At 42.7% G+C, this 25,062-nt stretch overlaps 1 protein-coding gene across 1 annotated transcript in view; it reads left to right on the top strand.

Moving 5' to 3' along the window:
• Positions 1-1,832: 1,832 nt before the first annotated feature.
• Positions 1,833-25,062, top strand: part of LOC138249228 (matrix metalloproteinase-18-like) — a 40,903-nt gene continuing 17,673 nt past the window's right edge. Inside the window, exons 1-6 of the mRNA XM_069203204.1 lie at positions 1,833-2,018; positions 5,234-5,469; positions 7,378-7,526; positions 11,804-11,929; positions 14,169-14,330; positions 19,008-19,233. Coding sequence (XP_069059305.1) covers positions 1,866-2,018; positions 5,234-5,469; positions 7,378-7,526; positions 11,804-11,929; positions 14,169-14,330; positions 19,008-19,233 — 1,052 coding nt within the window. The 5' untranslated portion in view covers positions 1,833-1,865. The remainder of the gene's footprint in view (positions 2,019-5,233; positions 5,470-7,377; positions 7,527-11,803; positions 11,930-14,168; positions 14,331-19,007; positions 19,234-25,062) is intronic.

The raw sequence follows: 25,062 nt of genomic DNA on the forward strand, positions 1-25,062 counted from the left end.
AAGCCATCAAACACTAGCAGGTTTATGAAAAGGGAAGCGAAAGAGTGTGGCATAGTAAATAGTAAAAGAGACATGAGACTTGAAAGCGTTGTTGAAAAGATGGAGCAGAACAAATTACAGAATCTGATAGCTGGGCCAGTCTACCTATTCTGCACAGTATACACATGTAAGTGTTGAACAAAAAGGTGTTGATAATAAGACTGAGTCTCAGCTGTCCCATTGTGGTATAGTCTGAAAGTTCACTCATGAATGGCACTTGGCACCAAGCAACAACTCTTCCCAGTCCTGAGAACTTTGAGCAGAAATGTTTACACTTAAGATATGTTCTGATTTAACTCAACTTGAGCCTTCTTTTTTATCCACTAATATGCTTGGAAACCTTTGGACCTTGGTCAAGAGGAAAGTGGACAGCTTAGGTGCTGAGTGATTCAAGGGTAGTTGCAGATGCCTGTGCGGAGTATATGATGTGTATAATTTAGAATGTGCGAGTCTGTGAATGATATTTAGTTGACAGCAGATAGGTACCATTGTTCTTGTGTTACAGTGGAATCTGTTGTATAGCTACTGTTGACCAGATGTGGCATTCTAGCTTACCGGTTCAGATGATCTGTAAGAAGCAAACCGCATTTTTTTTTTACAATTCATTATAATTTTTCCCTATAACAACTGTTTCTAATGCCGCAATAACGTTCACACACCAGAGCAGATCAAGAGGTGTGGCGATCCCACAACCTTTATCATGCTTATGGCATCTATGTCTTTTTCCAGGTGTTTCACATTCCTTGTAGTAGTTCCCTGTGTTTACGTCACTTCCGATTGATTGTTAAAGGCTCCCTCCCCGAGTTATTGGCATGAGCTACATACAAGGCCTTATAACGAGGGAGAGGGACTTTAATGACTAGGGTAGCCTTAGGTGCAAGGGCTATAATGCTATTAGACCATTCTACTCATTTGGTCTTTCGCGGTCACAAAGCAATTCTGCATCGCGGTGCGAGTTGCAAATAGGAAGGGAAAACCCCTTCCTATTTGCGAGTCGCATTCCCATTTTGCGAGTCGGTACCGACTCGTAAAATGGGAATGTGCATCGCGATGACAGTTTTGCATGGCGCAAACTGCAATTTTCGCAATTTGCGCCATGCAAAATGGTTCGTACATCTGGCCCTTAGTCATTTAACTGTGAAAAGAGGATACGGATTGTGAATTACTCCAGAGGAGATAAAAAATAACACTTTATGAACGTCTACATGTGACGAATTTTCATTACCAACTAAAGCAGAAAAAAACGCAATACACTCAAAATATTTTATTAGAAAACAAATAAATCGGTTAGATATCCAGAATATTCCAAAGTAGGAGAATTCCACAATGTTCAAAAATAGTATTGGGTCGCTTTAAATACAACATACCTGATTTCGGACACAATGTACTGAATAATAAGATTTCGCTGGCCGTTTTTGCATATTGGGCCGTAAGAGCGGGCTGCAAACAAAAATAATCTTGGGCAAAAAAAATAAAACTACCCCATACTGCAAGAGACAGCAACGAGACATGGAAGAACCTCGTTGTCCTGCAAAGATTGTATATTCTCCTCTCATTACATAGTTCCTAGAAAGCAGATAAATGACCTCTGAATCATCAGGGGATGGATGTGCTAGACACGTCTACTGGAGTAATCCATAAAATCTTCAAAACAACCTCAATAATTGACATGATTGTTCGTGGTGGGTGAATTCAAGAAAAACACATACTTAAATAAAATTAGCATAACCACATGCTGGGTGGTTTTGTGGGTATAAAAGATGCACCTACTGACAAGCAAGAATAGCTTCGGAAAAAGCAAAGCTGTGTAAGAGTAACCAAGTGGGATGCGCGGAGGAGATATTTCAGCCATGGAGACGCTCTTTCGTGCTTTTATGCTTATCTTCCTTAGCTTTGTACTGGTGTCCTGGTCTGCCCCAGTGCCTGATGGGAAAGAAATACCCCTTTCAGAGACAGAAACTGAAGAACAACTAGCCAAGGTGTGTATTTTATCTGAAGTACTAAATGTTCTACCTTATAAAAAATGTCATGTTATGTTTAAATGTGATGCTTAGGCCTTCATTCGAATACAGGTGGGAATCCCTACTTGGAGCAAAACTCCGATTCGTGCTGCCATCTGAAGCACGGTACTGGGATTTTAGTCCAATAATATTTTTGCTATGTATAACTTTGCACATACTGTGCTGTCTAACAGGACACGTCTTGAGTCTGTGTATCTCAGAATGGAAAAAAAGCAAGATATCCACCATTCTAATGTGTGTAAATCAGAACGGGGTGCAAATCGCAACCCCAGTAAATACTGAAGTCTGCACTAGCAGTAATTACCGACTTCACACCTGCTTCCGGGATTCCTCATAACAGAGAATTAGGACACAAACCTTTGCTACACTTACTGATATTTCATAACTCTTTGTAAGTAGCAAATCCACGTGCTCGGTTTGTTCCTATAAAATCTCTATACCTCATTTCATATTAAGTATTTGTTCGCAGTTAAAAATGCCATGTGCACAGAGGTAAACACGCCTTATTCTCGTCACCGGAATCTTGTCCTGCTTGAAATGCATCTATCTGTGGGTTGGAGGACGCTTCAGAGGCAGAATGACAAAACTCAGGCAATGCATTTAAACCTAGCACATTGCTTGAGAAATGCAACATTTAGGCTTCGCTTATAGCTATTATTTTTACTTGATTAAAAGAACATGTTATGCTCTCTTGCACCTATGAAACTTAAAAAAGCCATAGCTCGCAAAATGCACAAATTTCTTTCTACTTGAATTTTGCACCTTTGTGTGACTTTGTCGGTGCGAAATTTCTTGGCTTCCACACACCAGAGACTGATTCTAGAATTTTTTTTCCTGTGAACAGTAAAACCTCAGATGAAAAAAGTTCCCCTCAACCAGTTTGCTACTAGTATCTAGTGTCATTTTTCAACGAGATGTGCCTTCCTTCACCTTTCATGTAAGATACCGACATTTTACAAAATTGTGCATTCAACACGCCTACTAGTGGCTAATTTTCTGACCTGGCGAATTTGAGACCTCTGTTTTAATTCTGAGTACAGTGCTTAACCAATGAATCATGTGAGTATATAAAATAACGTTTCCTCCGTATGTATTGTATTATGCAATGATTCTATTGTCCCAAACTCTCCATGCTACATATTACAGTCCCCACGTGTGCCCCTGACCACCTCCACCAGCCCGATCTCAACTTGAACCCAAAAGCCATGTCTTTCGATGTAAAGTACCTCATGTTTGAAATGGCCCACCAACAATAAAACTGTTGTCTCGAAAATATTATCATGCTCCCTGGTGCTACATATTTAATATTTCACACCCTTTCAACTAAGTGCTGCCTGCACCGTTGTCTCCCATGGATGCTAGATCCCTTCGCCACCTCCTTGAAGGGTGAGGAAGCAGTCCCTGGCCAACAACAGAATGCAGTCTTTAAGAGCATGGACAAGTTCTCATCTGCAGCCGAGTCTCAAGTCATGGGACAAATTCACCCAATGGGACTGTATGTCAAAATATTAAGGAACAAATATCATGGGACCAAATAAGAGAGACCTAATATTTGAGAAACAACATATAATTAAGGGAAATACATACAGCTAAGTATAGATTTACGTTTCTTAACTCCTCATTTAGGTATGTGAAATTAATTATAACAAGCCTATCCTTACCTATACATACTGAACACGTTCTCAAACTTTAGGCCTCAATAATTTGGCCCTATTATAATATTTCTTCGATATGAGGTGGAAAACCCCCAGTGGCACCAGCTCTCACCTATTTTTGGACTCTCGGCTGAAGACCGTCTAATTACCCATTGCTTCCAGGCTGCCTTGCTCCAGTATTCCTGGACAGCTAAAGTCAGCCAAGTCTTTCCTCGCCTACCCAATTAGCTTCAAGCAGAAGATGCTACTGAAAGACTCTCCACTCGTTATGTCATTGGAGCCCAGCGGGTATATAGCACATCAAAATCATGGGTATCGCTTCTCAACACAATGCTGCTAATAGTTTGCTACAAAGACAATATTTTTGATCACTAATGTGTTAAAGGGAAGAGCTGCAGGGCAGGTATCCTTCCTCATCGGTAGCTAGCTCTCCTTTCTTACTCTTACTTTCAATGGACTCTTGACTCACAGGCACCAACTGTTGATTATCCTCTTCTGTGGATCAAGCAATACCCTTTCAGGCATAGCGTGCCACATAAATTATGCAAAAAATGAAGCAGTGAAACCTGGGTAGTTCCCAGGTTTCAGGAGGAGAGCCCTCCCACTCATTTCCTCTCTGATGAGCTCTAATAAGAGCAAAACACATGTGTCAGGAGTTACATTTATTCATTAAAGGTTAGCTTGGATGGTATTTTACCAACCTAAGGCTGTATTACTGTGTCTGTGCCTGGTGTGTTAAGAGGATTTTGCCATTTTTTCAGGCTGGTATGGATGGCATTAGCTAATTATGCACAAATGCTTTACTGCATACATGACAAACAGCTTTGTTTCTACACTCAGCGTCAATTGCACCGTACTAAACCTGGCCTTACAAAAACTCTGCTTGAAAAATAGAACATTTGAGGTGAGCAATTTCCGAGTGTCAACGGTGTTGTACAGTGCTCGATAAGAAGGAGATTCTCTCTCCCTAAAACTTAGGGACTACCCAGGGTTCCCTGCTTTCTTTTCACCCCCGTCTATTGACCACATGAACTAGTACAAAACGATTTTTCCAAGAGGTAAAACAAAGAAGAATGCACAATGCAAATAAAATGTTATTTGGGGAGCTCAAGTATTTCGACTGTTTGAAACATATGGCATCCAATTCACAAAGGCACGCACAGAGTACTGCTGTACCCATCTTTTAGGATGTGTACACTCATTTCTGAATTAATCCCAAAACATCTTAAATTAGAATAAATGGGAGTATTCATTGATTATTCATGTACAATTTTTAAAAATAAAGAGGACTGTGCCCTATCTACATATATACTAATAAGGAGAAAGACATTTTGGGGACAATTCACCTAGGCATTCAATAGTGCCTAAAGGGGCACTGCTGTGGTAGCCTTTTACATACACAGAAATGCCTTTTTGGATTGGCCCACTAAGCAATCAAAGGACTTCTATTGAACTGCTTTTTTGTAAGTGTATGTATTCTGATCAACACCGACTGTTTTTTCTTTTTGTTTTAACTAGAAATATCTCAAAGCATTTTACAACATGTCATCGCGCAGCATCGGTCGAAATGCAAATAGTGCATTCACCGAAAAAATTAAGGAGATGCAGAAGTTCTTTGGGCTCAATGTCACCGGCACTCTGGACAACAAAACGCTGGCAGTAATGAAAAGTTCCAGATGTGGGGTTCCAGATGTTGGAAATTATAACATAATGGACACCAATTCAAAATGGGAAAATAGTGTTATAACTTACAGGTAAATTCCATACCTCAGTGAATGGCTTGTGACTTGGTCTCATAGGTGAGCTTATTAGTATGGCAGTTCTAGTTATGTTCTCTGTATGATGCAAAACAATGGCTGAAAGGGAACACTCACTGTGTGTGTTTTGGCAGAAACTCGCTGCAAAGTAACTTCACTAGAAGTGGACTTAGAGGAGGATTATGTGATCTATGTGGTTCTAAGTCCTCAGTGACAAGGGCCCTGATTTTTCCAAGCCCTGCACCAACCCCTGTTTGCAAAGGGATTGGAAAATAAATGATGCAGAGATTACCGCTCCCATTAATTAACAGGACATGCTGATTTAGGCAGAGGTGCAGTTCGATCAGCAAGATTCGGGGTGGGGTGTGAACCTCACATTTCCCAACAATCAAGCAGGGCAAGAGAGGGGCTTAAGGGGCAGTGTATATTGTTAGAGATAATAGTTTTCAAACTAACCAGCGTTTATAAGACCTTCGAAATAAACAAGAGAGCCAGTGTGTGTGTGTTTGTCTAGGTGAATGTAAAAAATCCCAAGTGAAATCTGACCAGCACCTCACCAAAGTACTTGTACCCAACTATTTACAACAGAATACATTTTTAGGAGGGTGTAACACAGCAAACAAAGCAAAGCTATTCCCCTGGATCTAGGTGCAGAAAGCACTACAATCTGAATGCAGTTCCCTGTTTCGGGAAAGAGGAAATTCAATTCAGGAGATAATAATTGCACCCTAAAAAATTTGAAACCTGATGGTACTGGATTTTACCTGGTGTAATTCTTTCTGCATATCCTTCTGATTGGCGCACAGCCAGAGCCTAAGAAATAGAACATGGCTAGGTTGTTGTCATGCAATGATGCGTGAAATTTAGAGAGCCTTCACAAGTCAAAATGTAATGTGATTTTTGCTATGTTAAGTGCTCTGTTTGTAGCAGTAATTACTTGAACCGTCGGTACTGTTCTTACAGCAACTAAAATCATTCCTTGCAGTTGGTGGATTTGGCCTATAAGTGCCATGTTTTAAAATGGGAGTGGCTGAGACACTGAAAAACCTCAAGCCCTCTGGTCACAACCTATGGATGGAGTTGCAGCCCTTTGGTCGAACCCATTCCACTCACAGGGTAAAACTACATCATTATGAGTTTTTCAGCTCAGAAATAAAGGAAACATGCATTATTGCCACACTTTCTCATTTCTAACAAGTCTGAATCATAGTGATACAGTAATACTACAGTGGGAGAAAACTGGACCTCTTAGAATCAGTAGTTCCCCACGCAGTGTTACCACATCGTATTACTTGTGGCACTGGAGATGAACTCCTTAAGCATTTCAAACCCAGTGGTTAACAGGACTGATGACTGGTCCACGGAAGACTGTCTGTGGTTCGGAGACAAGCTCAGTAGGTTACTCAGAACTAGCTTTTCTGGCCTGTTCACACTCAGGCAGCCAAATTTGTGTGCATCGAGAACTTCAGAACGGACTTTCTCCCTGTGTGCTTGTATGTGTGTAATATTTCTGTAGCATGAACCTAGCTAGCTGGTAGTGGTATGTTGTGCACTGTGTGGCTCCCCGCATGCCCCATCCTCTGCTATTGGAGGGATCTGCTTAGAGTTGATTCTCATTGCTAGTTTCTATAGTTTGTGAAGTTGTTCCTAGACATTAAAAGCCACACTTTTAACCTGCATTGAAATGTTAACATTACAATAAAACAGCAGGAAGACACGAAATAATGAACACACATTAAAGCACTAAATGAAATGTTAGATTTTAGTTCATAAACAGAGCATGCATATAGTCAAGGTATAGGAACGTTTTTATTTTATTCTGAAGAAGCTGTTTTTTTAGTTTAATGTGAAAAATATTTATCTACATTAGCTAATGAAGGTAAAAAATATGTTTCTGTGCTTTAGACTGGTGAATTATACCCCAGACCTGCCATCTGCTGAAGTTGACAAGGCTATAGCAAATGCCTTTGGTGTTTGGAGCAGTGCAAGTTCTCTTAAATTCAGCAAAATCGACTCTGGAATTGCAGATATCATGATTTCTTTTGCGTCTGGTGGTGAGTTGTTCCAGGAGGGATCGCAATAAATGGTTTACAGAAAAAATATAATTATTTTCTTGTTAACTACTAGTCATCCTACAGATTTAAAAAAAGTTTTTTTTTTTTAATCAATGATGATGAGGGGCCGATTCACAAATACATTTTTTTTACGTTAATCGTATATTTACAGTAAAAAATTGCTGGATCTATTCCTAGTCTGTTTCCCCAGTGGGTTCGTAGCAGGCAAACATGCATTTCCTATTACGTACAACATGACCGTGTACAATTTTGCAGTAGTTAATTAAACGCCAGTGAATTTGTGAGCATTTCTCAAACCCCTTTCCCCTCTCTGGAAATGGCCGAAGATATATGTCCTTGCAAAGGGCTGAAGTAAATCCCCTTCCGGGGCCGGAAGGGGAACACAACACCTTCAAGCTTCACGGGGGTGTAGGACAAATGGTTATTCCACGGGGAAAAATGTTGACCTGCTGGAGCAAAAACAAAGAGGAAAAACGTGTGCAGCTGTATAGTACACCTGTCTTTTTCAGTGTGGAATTGCACAGTGTGTACTATTCCTCACTGGGGAAACAGCAACGTGTCGAAATGTCTAATGACATTGCCACTAGTGACTGGCACAGCTTTCCATGTGTACTATTAATGTTTGTAATTTGTATATTTTTGAATTTCAAACAGCACAATTTGCACCCGTATGTACGTTATTAATTTTAATGCAACCCATTGCCTATTTCTCATTTCCTATTTTATGTGCTTTTACTCCTTTAAGAACATGAACACATCTAATTTGGCTATTCCGAAGCATTTTCCCAGGTGTAAGCACGAAATAAACCTAAATAAACTGTAATGTGTTGTTCTGTTTGTGTAATACCTAGAGGAGCACGGAGAGTCCATAGTGCATTCTACCTCTGCATGAAGCGATCAAGGTTTGAGTACATTACACTAATGTAATATCCACATGCAGATGCAAAAGTTTTCATTTCCCCAAGTGAGGGTCAGAGCAGAAGCCCAAGATGAGCAATATAAACACCAACAAATAATAAAATGTTGGGCATGAACTGTACTTTGGACACACAGTTGGCATACGCACAGATAACGTGCAGTAGAATATTTCTGGTGTAAATTGCACGCAGTGTGCTCTTAAATTGACCAATAGATGCAGTTGCACAAGATGGGCCCAATTCACAGAGCCATTTGCTTACTTGATCACAATTTACTTGTCAAACAATATGATTACTATGCATTCACATTTGGAATTTCGAAAATGTGACTTTACAACTTTAATTTGATTTACTTGTACATAGGTGCTCATTGAGAGCAGCCCGATAAAGGGTGTGACACTTATTCTGAAACTGAATTCCTTCAGTGCCATAAATACCACCCATTACAATTTTTGGGGAAAGACCTGAAGATTTTTGTGCTTCCTGCACCAGAAACTGCATTTTCTGGTAAATACTGGTGCAGGGTTCTATTACTCCTGGTGCTCAAGTTGTGTGAGTATTTCTCTCACTGGTGCTTTCGCCTCATGTTTAATGGGGTATTGTGGTTAAGGTTGTGGTGTAATTGGTATCATACGGCAGGGGGGAGTCTTCATCCCATCGCACATGATTGCGATGCAGCACTGGGACCCTTATTTATGGGGCTTTATTGCAGGGCGTCACCGCAAGTCATCTTGCTGTGCTACTCTACTCCAAAGTGAAAGGGCAGGAATGCACCTGTCTTCTTATTCCTGCTCTGGTCATGTTCTGGTAACCTAGTGCCAACTAAGGCATACTTGCACCATGGTGCAAGGGTGCCAGCATTGCAAGTAGGATTTCAGAATTCAGTACACATGGAATGAGGGAAAAACAAGAAGAAATACAAATATTTCTCCTCGTTACACCTCATCCTGGGAGGCATAAGGTTTGGGTGTTTCCCCATGTTTGCGTGATTAAGTAAATCTGAGACAGCATCAAAATTCATGGGTGTGGCGTAGGAAAACCCATCGCAATGCCCATGCTCTGCTTTGCCTTACACCATGCCTATGGGGCCAATCAAAGCCATGAGAAGTGGGTTTGCGTGACCTCATAGTATGGTTGAGAGGTTTGCAGTACCAGAGCATCACAAAAAGTGACGCTCCAATGGTGCAAGCCTCTCATAAATAAGCACCTAGATATGTTTCCAGCGGTAAATATTTGCATGTCTGACTTGCCCTGCCCAGGGAAACAGAGAGGAAACACTCAACAAAATAGTGAAGGTATGGGGAAATGGGCTTTGCCTCGTGAAAAAAATGTTTCCCAGTGCAGAAAAAACAGAAAAGCATGTGCAAGTACACCTATGTAAAGTACTGACACAAGTAAACGTACAGCATATGTAACTGCTTACTAGTCTGAGTATTCCGGGAAAGCTGTCACTGTTGCTGTTTCCCAAGAAACATCTTGGCTTTTTGGGAGATTACATCAAAAATGTAAATTTACCTCAAACGTTGGCTTAAATGAGGGGCAGTTGCTTAGAACGCTAAGGAATTTGTGGGAAACATCATAAAGAAGGAAACAGTTTTCAAGGGAAAATAGAATGCATATTCTACATTTTTTTACAAGATTTTTGCTCTACCTGAATACAGGATGCAAATGTAAATTTAATAACGTATTGGTGTCACCAACGAATAGAAAGAAAATTCATCGTGTGTAAGTTATTATATTTATAGTTTCGAAATGGTATAGAAGTGTATGTCACTACTCAAAGTGTTATACGCTGTGTGTATGCTCTAACACATTACCTATCAAGTAACTTATATTTCTAGAGCTCATATTTATAGGTCTATCTCTGCCTCTACCGTTCAATGCAGGCAAGATGAAACTAGCTTGTGCTAAAGTGGAGTTTTGTGACCAGTGTGGAAATCTGTGGTTTGTGGAGATTTCTGACCTTTTGTCGGATTCCTTGGATCACTGTGTTTGACAGCAGTGCATGGACACCGCAATAAAGGGCATTAAAAGGTCCAACAGTTTCCCTCTTTCCACTGTGATCTTTTTCGTTTTTCTCTTCCTCCGTCTTTCCAATATGCGTCTTTTGCTTGCAGTAAATGCTTGAGGCAGAAGATTAAGCGCCGGCCCTGAAAAATAAGTGTGAGTGCTCAGCACCGGAAACCACAAGCACAAATTAAGCACTGATAGATACCCTCAAATCAATTTTTTTAAGAGCTGTGACACACCAGGGGTGGCAATATCGACTCACCTTTTTATTTCCATAATATCCAATGTGTGTAGTATTCGGCACTCTCCTTTCCTGTTGCATTTCCTTTTGTCTTCGTATCTAGACTCTTTAGTTCAAACCCACTCTCCCTTTCTTTCTGTAGCTGGCCATCATGCTGATGACCTCCTATCATCTTTTTTGTGAAACTCCCAGTCCTGAAACTTGACATTCAACAAGGTTTCTTAGTTCGGACACTACTGGGCTCATTTAAAGTGTTGCCGGTTACCTGCCAGCCTGTCAGATCAGCAGAGACTCCCTGGTGTAAGATTGAGCACTATATGTACATATCACATATGTCTGTTGGGGATCTTTAAGCCGTTTGTGCATCCAGTGGTACACAGAATGCACTACAGGCGCAGAAGAATGCCAAGTAGGCGCCATGTTTGTTTCACTCGCCCTGCTGTACGTTTTTTGTTTTTCTGAAACAAACCCCCAAACTCCCAAAGCTGAAGTAAAAAAAAAAAGTACATTGACGCAAAGGGAGCTTTCTCCCTGTACTTCAGGGCTTCTGTTAGTTTTCACTCACTTTGCTCACCCTCACAACTCCTGTGCTTTCCGTGACGGGACATTAGCACCACCAATTTATGTCTCAAAATGAGGCCCAGTACCTCTTCTTGCAAGAATCTCCCACATTCCCCCAGAAAGATATTTTCTAACCTTGACGTGATAATACATAACATTCAGCTACGCCATATACAGTGGCTTCACCTAATTTCTATGTTGTATGAGACAATAAATAGTCTCAACCTTTTTAGGTTGATGATTTGAAAAACCGTAATATTGCCTGTTATTTTCGAGTTAGACACAAGAAAGATAGGGATATTCACTAAAGCATCACCAGCTAAAACACACACACATATTTTCATTTATGTTTTTCAAACAATCATGGCTGAATTGTGTTACACTTATCACATACAAACTTAAGGCCAAAGCAAGATCTTCTAATCCTAAAACGAGTCGTATCATCTGCATGCTCAGAGGTGTTATGAGATATTTGGAAATAATCCTAACAGGCTTTTAATGACAATAACTTTAATTTTTATCAAAAGATCACCAAGATCCTTATCCATTTGATGGCCCTGGTAAAACACTGGCACATGCATATTATCCAGGAAGTGGAATTGGAGGAGACGCCCACTTTGATGAAGATGAGACCTGGTCAACAAATGCAAAAGGTAAAAAGTATTGCCCTGAAATCTAAACATGTTTGAGTATTGCATGCACCATACATCTACATTTTGATAAAGTAAACAGTGCTGCATATTTGACATCTTTTCAGCAATTTTTACTTGCTCATTCTCACATCTCACAAATGAGTATTGCAAGAAATCCTGGTCACAGGTTCCCCAAATGTGGCAATATAGGTCTTTCACTTCTAGTGTCCTCAGCCCCCTCAATCACTCCGAACCATCAGACTGGGCACAAATTACCCCTGGTAGCACTTGCCTCCTAGGTAGTGAGGTCGAGCAGTTCAAGACTTCCTGAGCGAGGTGCTGTGGCAACACAAATAATAGCACTCTGTAAATCAATGTCCAGGGAATACTTTTTCTTTAAAAGGGAAAAGTATGTTAATATCTGGAAAACTAATTATTTTATACAAAAATAGTATTATGAACAATATTGGAAACGAAAAAAGCAATGGGCACACCAAAGGGCCTTGCAAACTACTGCAATTGCACTGCAAAGAAAGGTCAAAGAATATAGCTAACCCCTTAATTACAGATCTTGCATGCAGCAGACCTTAACCCCTAACGCCACAATACACACATATGTGCTACAACAAAATATGTGGTGAGTATATTTAAAAAGTCAACCCTACTGGGTTAATAGCAGGATGCTCACCAAACATTCAATAATGAATGATTATGGGTCTTCCAATCTCAACAAAAGTTGTAAGACGTTCTGAGCACTTTCTGCCTTCCACCATTAGAAAGCCATTCTCTGTGTCCTAAGCTGTCTCTCAGTCAAAAATAATGCAAAATAGTGTTTATCACACTGATAACCAAATTATATTTCTACTGTTGAATGAACCTGCATACCAACTCCTTAGGATCACTAATTTAATAAATCTCCTAAACACCCAAAAAAGATCATCCCCAATGGCATGGGAGGTAGCCCAAAACCTTTTAGAGGATTATTGATCCTCCACCTGGGAAACATTGTGTGGCAACCCTTTCTTAAACTGAGGGGAACAGCATTAAATAAGAACATTAGTTCTAGGCCAACTATATTTTTTGCAATGTATTACTTGGAAGTGAGGTTGGTGTCCACGGTGAATCCAAGTGACTTGACATTTGGTGAAAGCTGGAGTTTGAAACCATCATTTCATTAAACCAGTTGTGCACTGTTTCTTATGTTTTGTTCTAGAAGAGTAAAAGAAATGCTGTCTAAATTAGGTTAAGCTTCAGGTAGGTGCTGGACATCCAAATTCTGATGATGTGCATGGAGTGTTAGAGGCATTGGATGTCTTAAGCATGATATATGTTCAAGGAGAGTTATATATCATCGGCACATTGTTTACTCTTGATGCTCACATCTGTGAGTAGAGCACCAAGCAGCTCCATGTAGAGATTGAAGGTGACAGGAGATAGTATGGAACTCTGGGGGCTCCACTAGTGACAGGGATTTTTTAGGACCTGGAGGTGCACATGTGAGCAAGCTGGGTTTGGTTAGAAAGGTACGAGGACAACCAGTAAAAGACCTTGCCAGTGAATCCTATTTGAGACTTAACGATGTGCATGATGGTGGCATGGCCAACGGTGTCAAAGCATCTGAGATGTCCAGCAATATCAGGATGCAGGGATCTTCTTTTTCTGACGTTAGGACTGCATTGTCTACAATCTGTAAGGTAGTGGTCTCCATGCTGCAGCATAATCTGATAGTCATTTAGGAAATTTTTATCATTGATGTGATCTTGGAGTTGAACAAAGACTGCTTTTTTAATGATCTTGCAGATGAATGATAGATGAGTGATGGGTCAGTAGTTGGTGAGGTCATCAGAGTCTAGTGTAGGTTTCTTTAGGAGCAGGAAGATTTGGCCTGTTTGTGAACTTCGGAGAAGATGCCTCACGTGAGGGAGACATTGACAATGGGGAGTAGGGGTGGGAGAACACCCCCAGAGAGTGCATGGATGAGCATACACCATGGCCTCCCAGGTTGTCTATGTGGCTGAGATCCTCGCCTCCTCCCACCCTGCAAGGAACAACTTGTCATATTTAGAGGTCCCTGCCGACACAGAATAAGAAAATCATGAATGGTCCACTAAAGTTTGCTACTTTGGTCTTTATAAAGCTTCAAAGCACAAGAATTGTTTAAAGATAAAAAGAAAGGCTTGTATGTAAACACATAAATTGTATATGTTATTGTAATACAAAGCACATGTCACCACTCTAAATATGTCTTATTTTATTCCAGCAATCAACCTGTTTCTTGTTGCGGCACATGAATTTGGTCATTCATTAGGACTATCTCATTCAAGTGATCCCAGTGCCTTGATGTACCCAACCTATCATTATGCAGATACAGCTAATTACAAGCTTCCAGAGGATGATATGAAAGGAGTACAGGCACTTTATGGTGAGGACATTATGCAGATGTTTGATGTGTTGTATTGCACTTTCACTAAAGTATGAATGCGGGTGAAGAACAAAATTAGTATAACAAGCCCTTATTTATTTAACGAGGCATAACTTACAGTTTGAAAAATATATGCCTTGGTGTTAGAAATTATATTCCTGGTTGGCTGAGGTATGCACCCATGCAAGGCAGGAACCACCACTCTATTCAAGGTAAACTAGGTACACACTACAAGATCATCTGTGCTCACCTTCTGGTAGCTTGGCACAAAGCAGTCAGGCAAAGAGACAGCGTGGAAAGTATTTGTGCAACACACACAGAAAAACAATGACAAAAACACAAAAGACTCAACTCATATTTAAAAAATAGAGATTATTAACACAATAAGACCAAAATGACAAAAATCCAATCAGTGGAAGTCAAGATATGAACTTTTAGAGAATAAAGCAAAAAAAGTGCTTGGAAGTCAGTAGCAGCCAGAAAGTTTCTTGAGGTCGCGAGGAACATCCATTGTTCATGTGACCATGATGGAGGGTTGGCTAGCTACAGATCCCATGCAGGGTCCCCTGAGAAAGTATGTTGTATGGAACAAAGTGTCAACTTTGAGAACCCAACGCATTGTCGTCAAGCCAAGCAAAGGGGGTCCTACGTCATTATTGAGACCCGTTGAAGTGAATAAGATGGCTCGTCATCGAGCGGTGCTGGCTGTGAATCTGCTGTCATCAACTAGCCTCTGTGTTCGCATTGAAGGGCAATGCATCGGAATTTCTCCCACAGTTGATGAAATACTTACGTTTTTGCAGAAATCAGATGCAGAACCCACTTCTGAGGCCCAGAGCTTTGAAGGGACACCTCAGGAAAGGGTAAGACTCACAGAAGGCAGAGTCCAGCATCACCAGCAGGAATGAAGGAAGTATTTTGTGTCCTCAAGACTTCAGACAGCAGGAGGCAAGCCAGTAGGCCTTTGGAGATCACTTAGAGGGAAGGCAGAGTCCTTCCAGCAGAGTCAGGGAGCAGCAGGCAGCAAGCAGTCCTTCCAGAAAAGCAATGCAGTTGTGTCCTTTAAGCAGCTCAGCAGTCCTTCTGACAGAGGTTCATTTCAAGATACAGAAGTGTCTGATTAGATGGGGTCAGAGACCAAATACGTATACCCAAAAGTGCTTTTGATGTGGGGTGACTTCAATGGAGACCTCTGAAGTGCACATAGATCCCTTTCAACCAAATCCTATCTGTCAGTCTAGCTATGGGATGTAAATCAGCCCTTTGTGTGGGGGCAGGACACTACCTATTCAAGTGAAGCGTGAGCCCCTTCCATTCTTTCTGCCCAGGAAGACCCATCAGTATGCAGATGAATACAGATACAGTTGAGTGTCCTGTGTTGTGGATGTCTAGAGGGAATGCACAAAGGTAGCTGTCACCCAGCCCAGCCCAGACGTGTACTGGAGGCAGGCTGTCAGGCTTCCAAAGCAGTAGTGCAGAGAAATGCCCACTTTCTAAAAATGGCATTTCTTAAGCAGTAATGTTAACTCCAGCTTCACCAGTAAGGAAGATTTATCATTACCATTCCAAGCATATCAAACATGAAAAAATGACTCCTCTCTGATCTGGAATTACACCTTAAAAGTATATTAAGGAATTCACAATACTAGCCTATGAGAGGAGTAGGCCTCACAGTAGTGAAAAACAAAATAGTCTGTTTGTCACTACCAGGACATGTAAAACCTAGGAGTACATGTCCTACCTTTTACTTACATAGCACCGTGCCTTTAAGGTTACTTAGGACCAAGCTTAGTGGTGACCTACATGTAGCAAAAGTAGTTTTTAAGGCTTGGCAAATGGTTTTAGATGTCAAGTCAAAGTGGCAGTGCACTGCAGACAAAGGCACTTCAGTGACAGGCTGGAGACAGGATTGAAATGCTACTTCTGTGGGTGGCACAATCAGTGCTGAAGGCCCACTAGTAACATTTAATTTACAGGTCCTGGGTGTATGGTATACCACTCTACAAGGGACTTACAAGTAAATTGAATATGCCAAACAGGTGTACACCAATTACACATATGTTTAGAGTAGAGAGCAAATGCACTTTATCACTGGTTAGCAATGGTAAAGTGCTCAGTGTCCTAAAGCCAGCAAAAACAGGGCCAGAAAAAGAGGAAGAGGAAGACAAAACATCTGGGGAAGCCCTTCCAAGAGGGCCAGTTTCCAACACTTGGTCTGTTCTTTAGTTACACCTGTTGGCATAGCCAGCACTCCCTTCCTGATAAAATGTAGAATGCAACTGTCTTAGACAGCAGTCCTATGTGAATTAATTTCTATGAAGATATGCTGACTGTTTCCTTAGCTCTAGTTTCCATATTGTCAAATATGCATAAAATTTGCTAGTTTATGATTAGCAATGTGTGCACACGTTTAATTTAGCTTTGAAAAGCCTTCCTTCTATCATGTTTAAATATTTTCATGAGACACTAGAAAACTTAAAAGTGCACAGTTTAAGCACTTGTAAATAAATTACACAATCCAATTTCACTGACTTACACCAGTTTTTTTTAAATGTTGTAACTACGGTGTAACTTACTCAATTTAAGTTACTTCGATCATCAGGCCTACGTTAGTAGTAATTCTGAAACTTCTTTATAAGTCAGGCCCATAATGCCTGCAATCTTTACACTTTACACGTTATTCAACCACGTTTTTTTCGAATTCTATATTTTACTTTCACTGTACGTCCTTTGGGTACTATATTTCAATTTTGTTGTAGCTTTCGTATGTCTTGTCTATCTGTGTTGTGTTTTTTCTTATAGTAGCTTGTTGGGGGTTTTATGGGTAAGCTATGTAATGGAATCAGAAGGAAACTTCGTCAAAATGTTACTTTTTACTTGTAAAGTCATGATTTTGGTTAATTTTCTCTCCTTTGCTGCTGTGATATAGTTTTTATTGCTACAAGTTCATCACTTAATGGTTTGTATTTTTATCATTAACTGTTAAATCGGCTTTATTTAAATAAACACATTTGGCACCCATGAACGTGCATTAAAATGTCAAATTTCATGCCATAGAGGTCTAAGCAAATTAAGGCTCTCAAGTGCTAAAGCTTTGAACACATTATCTAGAGAAAGAACTGTTGTTGGTAGTAACCTTGGGGCTGTGGTTCATTTCCTAGTGCAGAGTTTGTTAAAGGCAGTGCTTAATTTGAGCCAGTCGTTTCCGGTGCGGGGCACTGGGACTTATGTTTGAAGGCTGGCACTTATTTTTCTGCCGCAAGCATTTACTGTGAGCAAAAGACACATGGGAAAGACAGAAGAAGAGAAAAATGAAAAAGCATCACAAAGGGAGAAAGTGGAAAGCTGCAAGAGTGAACTGAAAGGGCAGGGAGGGGCTGTAAATGGATTTAAGAAGCCCAAGGTGGTTTATGGATTACGCTGCCTCAGTATTCTGTGCTCGCACATTTAATTGCAGCGGCCGCATCTTTAAGAGGGGAGCTTTGGGCACCGGCACGCTTTTATTACAAATTAAGCACTGGTTAAAGGCTCTTTGATCCAGCATGTCAATGTGTATCTTTTTTATACCAACCCTTCTTGAGTGCTTATTACTTTGTAGCCCCAAAGGGCATCACTGAGTATGATTTGAACAGTGCAAACAAGATCCTAGAATGTGAGTCTCACAGTACAAAAGAGGATCTATTTTTTTCTCAAGTGGATTTGATCACTATGGAAAGTGTATATATTTTAGTAAAATACAGGGCGAGTTTAGCGATTACGTAGAAGCCCCAGACTGTACAGACAGGTGTTACTGTGTTACAGTCCAACATGTTTGTTACTTTATGTTACTGGATACAGCTCTTTGCCACCTGGACAGAGAGTGCTGCCTAGTACAATTGGGATTTAGATAAAAAATATAAACCCTGGAAAAATATTGGTGAATTGCTGTTTTGGAAAAGGACGAGAGAATCAGCCCATAACCGTTTTGATCAAAAGGATCACACCATCGACTAACATCTGTTGGAGAAAGAGAGGATATGAGGGGAGGAACAACCGTATAGAGAAAATTGGAAAATTAACAAGAAGGGTAGATATTTTTATGAAATGCAAGGACTTCAGCTACCTCACCTCCAATAAATCATAAGAAATGGGCATCCATCAATAATCATTGAATAGTTATAATAATAATATAGGAATATCTTATAGTTCTTCTTTAGCTTTGTAAACATAAGACCTTAGTATCACTTTCTAAATGGATGTTTGTAGCTAGGTAATTGGTGTCTTCTACTATATGTGTAAGAGCCTTGCTTGCATATGTATATGTTTTTTTAGCTGGGTAAAAATAAGTCTCCCGGTTGTTTGCCACTTCTCTTGGTAGATAACCTTACTCCTAAAACGTTGGCTATAATGTGGCTTTGCTGTGAATGAAATTCTGAGAAGTGAGGGGAATCAAAGCAGAAATCTAACCACCAACAAGTTAAAGCTAGTTTTTGTGATATTTGAAAATTACTAACTTTTGTATGGCTTATCACATAATCCTTAGATTGCTCATTGACTTCAACTTTCATTGTGTGGAACAACCCTAATAGTAGAGGCCAGTCCCAAACAAATGCCTTACATCACTGATTTGCAGAAGCTCTTGTAACTGAGCCATTTGAGATTTTAGTAAATGATGCATTGTTAATCTTTGAAATTCAGGATTACCAACAGACGCAACAACAAAAGGGACCACTGCAGCATCGACTACAACAGTCCAGACAAAAACCACTACAAAAGGAAACCAACCATCTCAGACACAAACTACAACAGCCACAAGTACAAGAGCCCCAGCGAAAACAACAAAGGCAAATGAGGCATGCAGGGACAACATGAGTATTGATGCAGCCTTCGTCTTTGGAGACCAGATATACCTGATTACAAATGGGTAATCTCTATTTCTATTTATGCCTCTTCTCTTCCCTTGAGAACTATTCATGGGCAGATTTAGCTATCTATATTTATTTAGATAAATGTGTCTTTCTTTGAGTGTACACTAGGCCAATTCAGTAGAGACGAGCGACAGTCCATCATTAGCAAACTGATGCCAACACTTCAATATGGGAATGTATTATACATGTCGATCACATATGAGAGATAGACCTTAAACAATTGGTCAAATGTTCTAACTTGACATAGAACTGCATAGACACCAATAAACTTAAACACACAAAACGAAATCTTCCCAGGAGGCAAATGAATTATCTAGTCGGTGACCTTTTAATACATGTGGACTGTAAAAGCATTTCAGAAAAAAATAAACAATTGGTAAATATGTTTAACTTACGGCGAAGAGTTTGCATAAGTGCATGTTGACATACATATCATTATGAATTGTGATATTTATTCCAAATACTATAGTGTGCTTAGAATGAAGATTTGCAATGTGCCAATAGTGTCATTTTGAGTTCTGTGTGTTTGAGGTCTGTGTAATAGCTAAACGATTTCTCCTCATGCCTCTCTTAACTTGCGTTCCTATGCACACCAAAGCATTACAATCTGATATATTCACAAACTATTTACTAACAAATGCTGATATTGTAATCAGATAAAGAAATATCCCAAATTCATACTCTCATGTGACTTATCTTACCTGGAGGAATACACATACCTCCTAAGAATAACACAATTCAAAGTCAGCCAGCATTATATAACACTTTCTCCTATCCAACAAGCACTAAAAGAGTTATTAATTGTTGTAAATTGTTAATAAAAACTAATAAAATAGCAACATCATACAACCACACTCCATGCATTCTACATCGAGAGAAACATAAAATTGCCCATAGTTAAGACACACACTATCGCAGATCTGATGGACATCTCCACCATACAAAAGGTGATTATTTTTAAACATCGTTTCCACTATTATTAACATGTCATCCTTCTTAGAAGAAGCACTGAAGGTCCTCCTTACTAACTTATTCAGAGTTCCTCGGTGAGTGACAAATTGGAAGCAAATGATGTTTGCAACCACTATCACACTCGGAATCAGGCGCGATTGCCCTGGTGGTTTCCGCCACACATCTCCCTGCAGGTATGCCATAGAGGAATTAACATGGGAAAATAGGTCAGAAACAGGAAACGTGAGATTTAAATGTTCAGAAACTGAAACCTCAAGTTATTTCCTGTACGATATAGAGAAAATCATCCCGGGTAATGCTATAAATCATGCTGTGACGGTAATCGATCCTACCAGTCTCTTTCATGAAGGAGCCCAGTAGCGCATCCAATGCATAACATCAGCAATGCGTATCCTCTGACACACTGAAAAGAGAAAGATTCTCCTGCGCCAGAGAAGTCACCCTGAACCCAGACAACCCGTCTGATTACAGACCCATCGCACACCTTTCATTCTTTGACAACATATTGGATTAAGCAGTGATCAAATCATGAATATCCATTTTATTGAAAGTCCAGGTTGAGGTCACACCCAAGTCTCAGAACCTCTCAGTTGGCAGCATACTCTAAGGTTGAACCTTCACCTCCTAGTTGCCTCACGCAGCATAAACGGCATTAATACTCATTCAACAGTAACTTTTTTCTGAAAAGGTAATTACTTAATGACATTTATCATACTGAAGAATGCCTCATCGCGCTTGCAAACATGAATATCAACTGACTTCCTTAAGCTCAATGTAACAAAACCAGAATTCATAACTCAATAGCACGAGAAACCCACATTTATATTAAGCACCTAGTCATCTTTTTTCCGATAGGGTTTCTTCAATACTCACCTTAGCAACACAATCTATCGAGTACTGTACCAGCTATAATTGTGATTTTAAATAAAACCCTTTTAAATGAAAACAGACTTTAAAATCTCATCCCTATTTTTCTCATGCTAAGATGGCAAACAGTGCCAGCATCCATAATCTCCTTAATCATGGTCCCACTAAAGGAGCATCCAACGGGGACTCTTCTGGCAATCGCAATGGGTCAATCTCTTTGAAAGACACGCTGCCTCACAAAGCCATAATGCACCGCCATATCCAGCAGAAAAAACGTACTGTCTCAGGAGCTTTCCATATTGCTAGCCACGATATTGTCAGAAGAAGTGGAGGAACGCTGCACCTCCGTTTCCAGGGACTGTATTCATATCTCATCTTACTAGTACCTTGCTCCTGCACTACAGAAAGCACCAAATACTGAGATGCATTCTTGGCTTGTGGCTCCACGAAATAGTCAAAACCCCTCAGGTGTTTAAGCAGACTAAGAAATATGCGCATCATCTGTAGTGAATAGACTCAGCACCTCCAGCCATATAACTCTTACCTAGAATTAAACCCAAACAACCCTTTACAAGCCTTACTACTCTTCTGTACTAGACCTAGAATCATTCCCCTACTTTCTTCTGTACTAGACCAGGAATCATTCCCCTAGACTATACAGCACTGATTTGTTTCCAGGGTTGGGTTCACTTTTTATATAAATATGCATACACACCACGGCTGTTTCTAAGTTGCCATGCATCAATATAAATGGCATGTCAATGATCTGAACCATGTAGCATCAACAGCATCTGGAGGATGGAAGATACTGTTACACCAAGACCTGTCAGCTTCCTCAGTGGTGAAGATGGGTGCATTTAATAATGTGGGTCAGGGTGTATGCCATCAATTTGACATTAGGGACGGTATGGGTACTGACATTGGTGTGCCAGAACCATATGGTGCGTTGCTAGACACGGGCACAGTAAGACTCCTTTTCCCCAGAAGTGTCTGATAAAGTCACCCAAGTGAACTCGGCAGAATACATTCAGAATTGTATCCACCTTTAATCTTCGTTGTGCTGGGGTGGATACACTCATGTTAAAAGTGCCCACTGTGCCCACTGTGACCGCTCAGCCCTCCACAGGGCTTGGTCGCCCCACTCACTGCTGCCGCTCCTGCCTGCCTTTGCCGCCTCCTGCCTGCTCCTCCCTCCCGGCTCCTTACATATGACGCCCCCAGAGCGACCGCGCAGCGGGAGCACCGACTGAGCGCCGAAGGTGCGCCAAAGGTAAGCCCGTCTGCGCCCGTCCGCGCCTGGACCGCGCCCAGCGCCAGACCCCCTGGTCCTCGCCCTCGCCAGCACACCCTGCACATCTACGATGCCAAAACCCTCCACGCACTCAACGCCGGCCGAAACACCGCCTGCTACCGAGCCACCCCGAGACGCACCCACGGACCCTTCACCTGCCTGACCTGCCGCTTCACCAGCCTCCGACCCAACACTGCACCTACTAAACCGAGCCCCAGCAACAAACACCTGATGTGCATCCTGCTCAACACCCGCTCCGTTCACAGGCATGCCGTCGAACTCTGGAACCTCCTCGACTCGACAGCACCAGACATCGCCTTCCTGACGGAAACCTGGATGAACGCCTCCTCAGCGCCCGACGTCGCCATCGCCGTCCCAGAAGGCTACAAAATCACCAGGAGGGACCGCGTCAACCAGACAGGAGGAGGCATCGCCATCATCCATAAGAACACCATCCGCATCACGACCAACTCCAATGACACCTTCACCTCCGCCGAACACCTCCACTCCAGATACACACCGACCCCAAGACCACGCTCAGAGGCACCCTCATCTACAGACCACCGGGACCACGCACACAGTTCAGCGAAGACATCACAGACTTCGTCAGCCCCCACGCCATCAATTCCACCAACTACATCCTCCTGGGGGACCTCAACTTCCACCTGGAGGACGACAATGACCGCAACACCACTGCTCTGCTGGACAACCTGGCCAACCTCGGACTCAAGCAACTGGTAACCACCCCCACCCACCACGCCGGCCACACGCTTGACCCAGTCTTCTCATCCAGCAAATACGTCACCTTCAGCCACTCCACCAATCTCCAGTGGACTGACCACAGCTGCATCCACTTCAGCTTCAGTAAAACGACGACCCACCACCACCCTCAACAAGCCCCCCGCAGGAGCTGGAACAAGATCACCGGCGACCAGCTCACCACCTTCCTCAGCCAGAACCCCCCCACCAGCTCAACGGACCCCAACGAAGCCGCCAACAACCTCACACAGTGGATCACCAACTGCGCAGACGCCCTCGCACCACTGAAGAAGAACCCCCCCAGCAGACGCAGCAGCAAGAAAGCCTCCTGGTTCACCGACGAGCTCATCACCTCCAAGAAGAACTGCCGCTCCCTGGAGAACACCTGGCGCACCAACCAGACCACAGACAACATGACGGCCCTCAAACACGCCACCCGCAAACACCACCAACTGATCCGCGCCACAAAGAAGACAGCCTTCAAGGAACGACTGGACTACAACACCCACAACAGCAAGGAACTCTTCAGCATCGTCAAAGAGCTCTCCAACCCCGACGCCGGAAACAATTACATCACTCCCTCGCAAGACCTCTGCGACTCCCACACATCATCGCACCCCACCTCCGCGACATCGTCAACGCCTCCTTCAACACCGCCACCTTCCCGGAGTGCTGGAAACACGCCGAGATCAGTGCCCTGCTGAAGAAACCAACTGCAGACCCCTCCGACCTCAAGAACTACCGCCCCATCTCGCTCCTCCCGTTTCCTGCCAAAGTCATCGAGAAGACCATCAACAGACAGCTAGCCGCCTTCCTCGAGACCAACGGATCCCTCGACCACTCGCAATCCGGCTTCCGAGCCAACCACAGCACGGAGACCGCCCTCATCGCAGCCACAGACGACATCAGATCCCTAATGGACAATGGGGAAACTGCGGCCCTCATCCGCCTGGACCTCTCCGCAGCGTTCAACACTGTCTGCCACCGCACCCTGGTACAGCGCCTGAACAACACCGGCATCCAGGAGAAGGCCCTGGAGTGGTTCACCTCATTCCTCGCCGGAAGAACCCAGAGAGTCCGCCTCCCCCCGTTCCGGTCAGCGGCCACCGAAGTCATCTGCGGCGTTCCACAAGGGTCATCGCTCAGCCCCACCCTCTTCAACGTCTACATGAGCCCCCTCGCAACCATCGCACGTCAACAACACCTCAAGATCATCACCTACGCCGACGACACCCAGCTGATCCTCTCCCTCACCAGCGACCCGGACGCCGCCAGAGCCAGCCTACACGAAGGGATGAAAGACGTCGCCGAATGGATGAAGAACAGCCGCCTGAAACTGAACTCAGACAAGACGGAGGTCCTCATCCTGGGATCATCACCCTCCGCCTGGGACGACTCCTGGTGGCCCCCCGCCCTGGGAGCTACCCCCAAGCCAACGGACCACGCACGCAACCTAGGCTTCATCCTGGACTCCTCCCTCTCGATGACCAGACAAGTCAACGCCGTCTCGTCTTCATGCTTCAACACCCTGCGCATGCTTCGAAAGATCTTCCAGTGGATCCCCACCGAGACCAGGAAGACGGTCACCCAGGCCCTCGTCACCAGTCGGCTGGACTACGGGAACGCCCTCTACGCCGGCACCGCCGCCAAACTCCAGAAGAAACTCCAACGGATCCAGAACGCCTCAGCACGACTCATCCTGGACATCCCCGACATAGCCACATCTCCAGACACCTGAGAGACCTGCACTGGCTCCCCATCAACAAAAGAATCACGTTCCCACTCCTCACCCACGCACACAAGGCCCTCCACGACCTGGGCCCCAAGTTCCTCAACAGCCGCCTGACCTTCCACAAGCCCACCCGCCAGTTCCGCTCCGCCAGCCTCGCTCTCGCCACCGTCCCCCGCATCCGCAGAGCCACCGCCGGAGGAAGAT

This window comes from Pleurodeles waltl, chromosome 8 (assembly GCF_031143425.1).
Source record: "Pleurodeles waltl isolate 20211129_DDA chromosome 8, aPleWal1.hap1.20221129, whole genome shotgun sequence".
NCBI classification, from domain to species: domain Eukaryota; kingdom Metazoa; phylum Chordata; class Amphibia; order Caudata; family Salamandridae; genus Pleurodeles; species Pleurodeles waltl.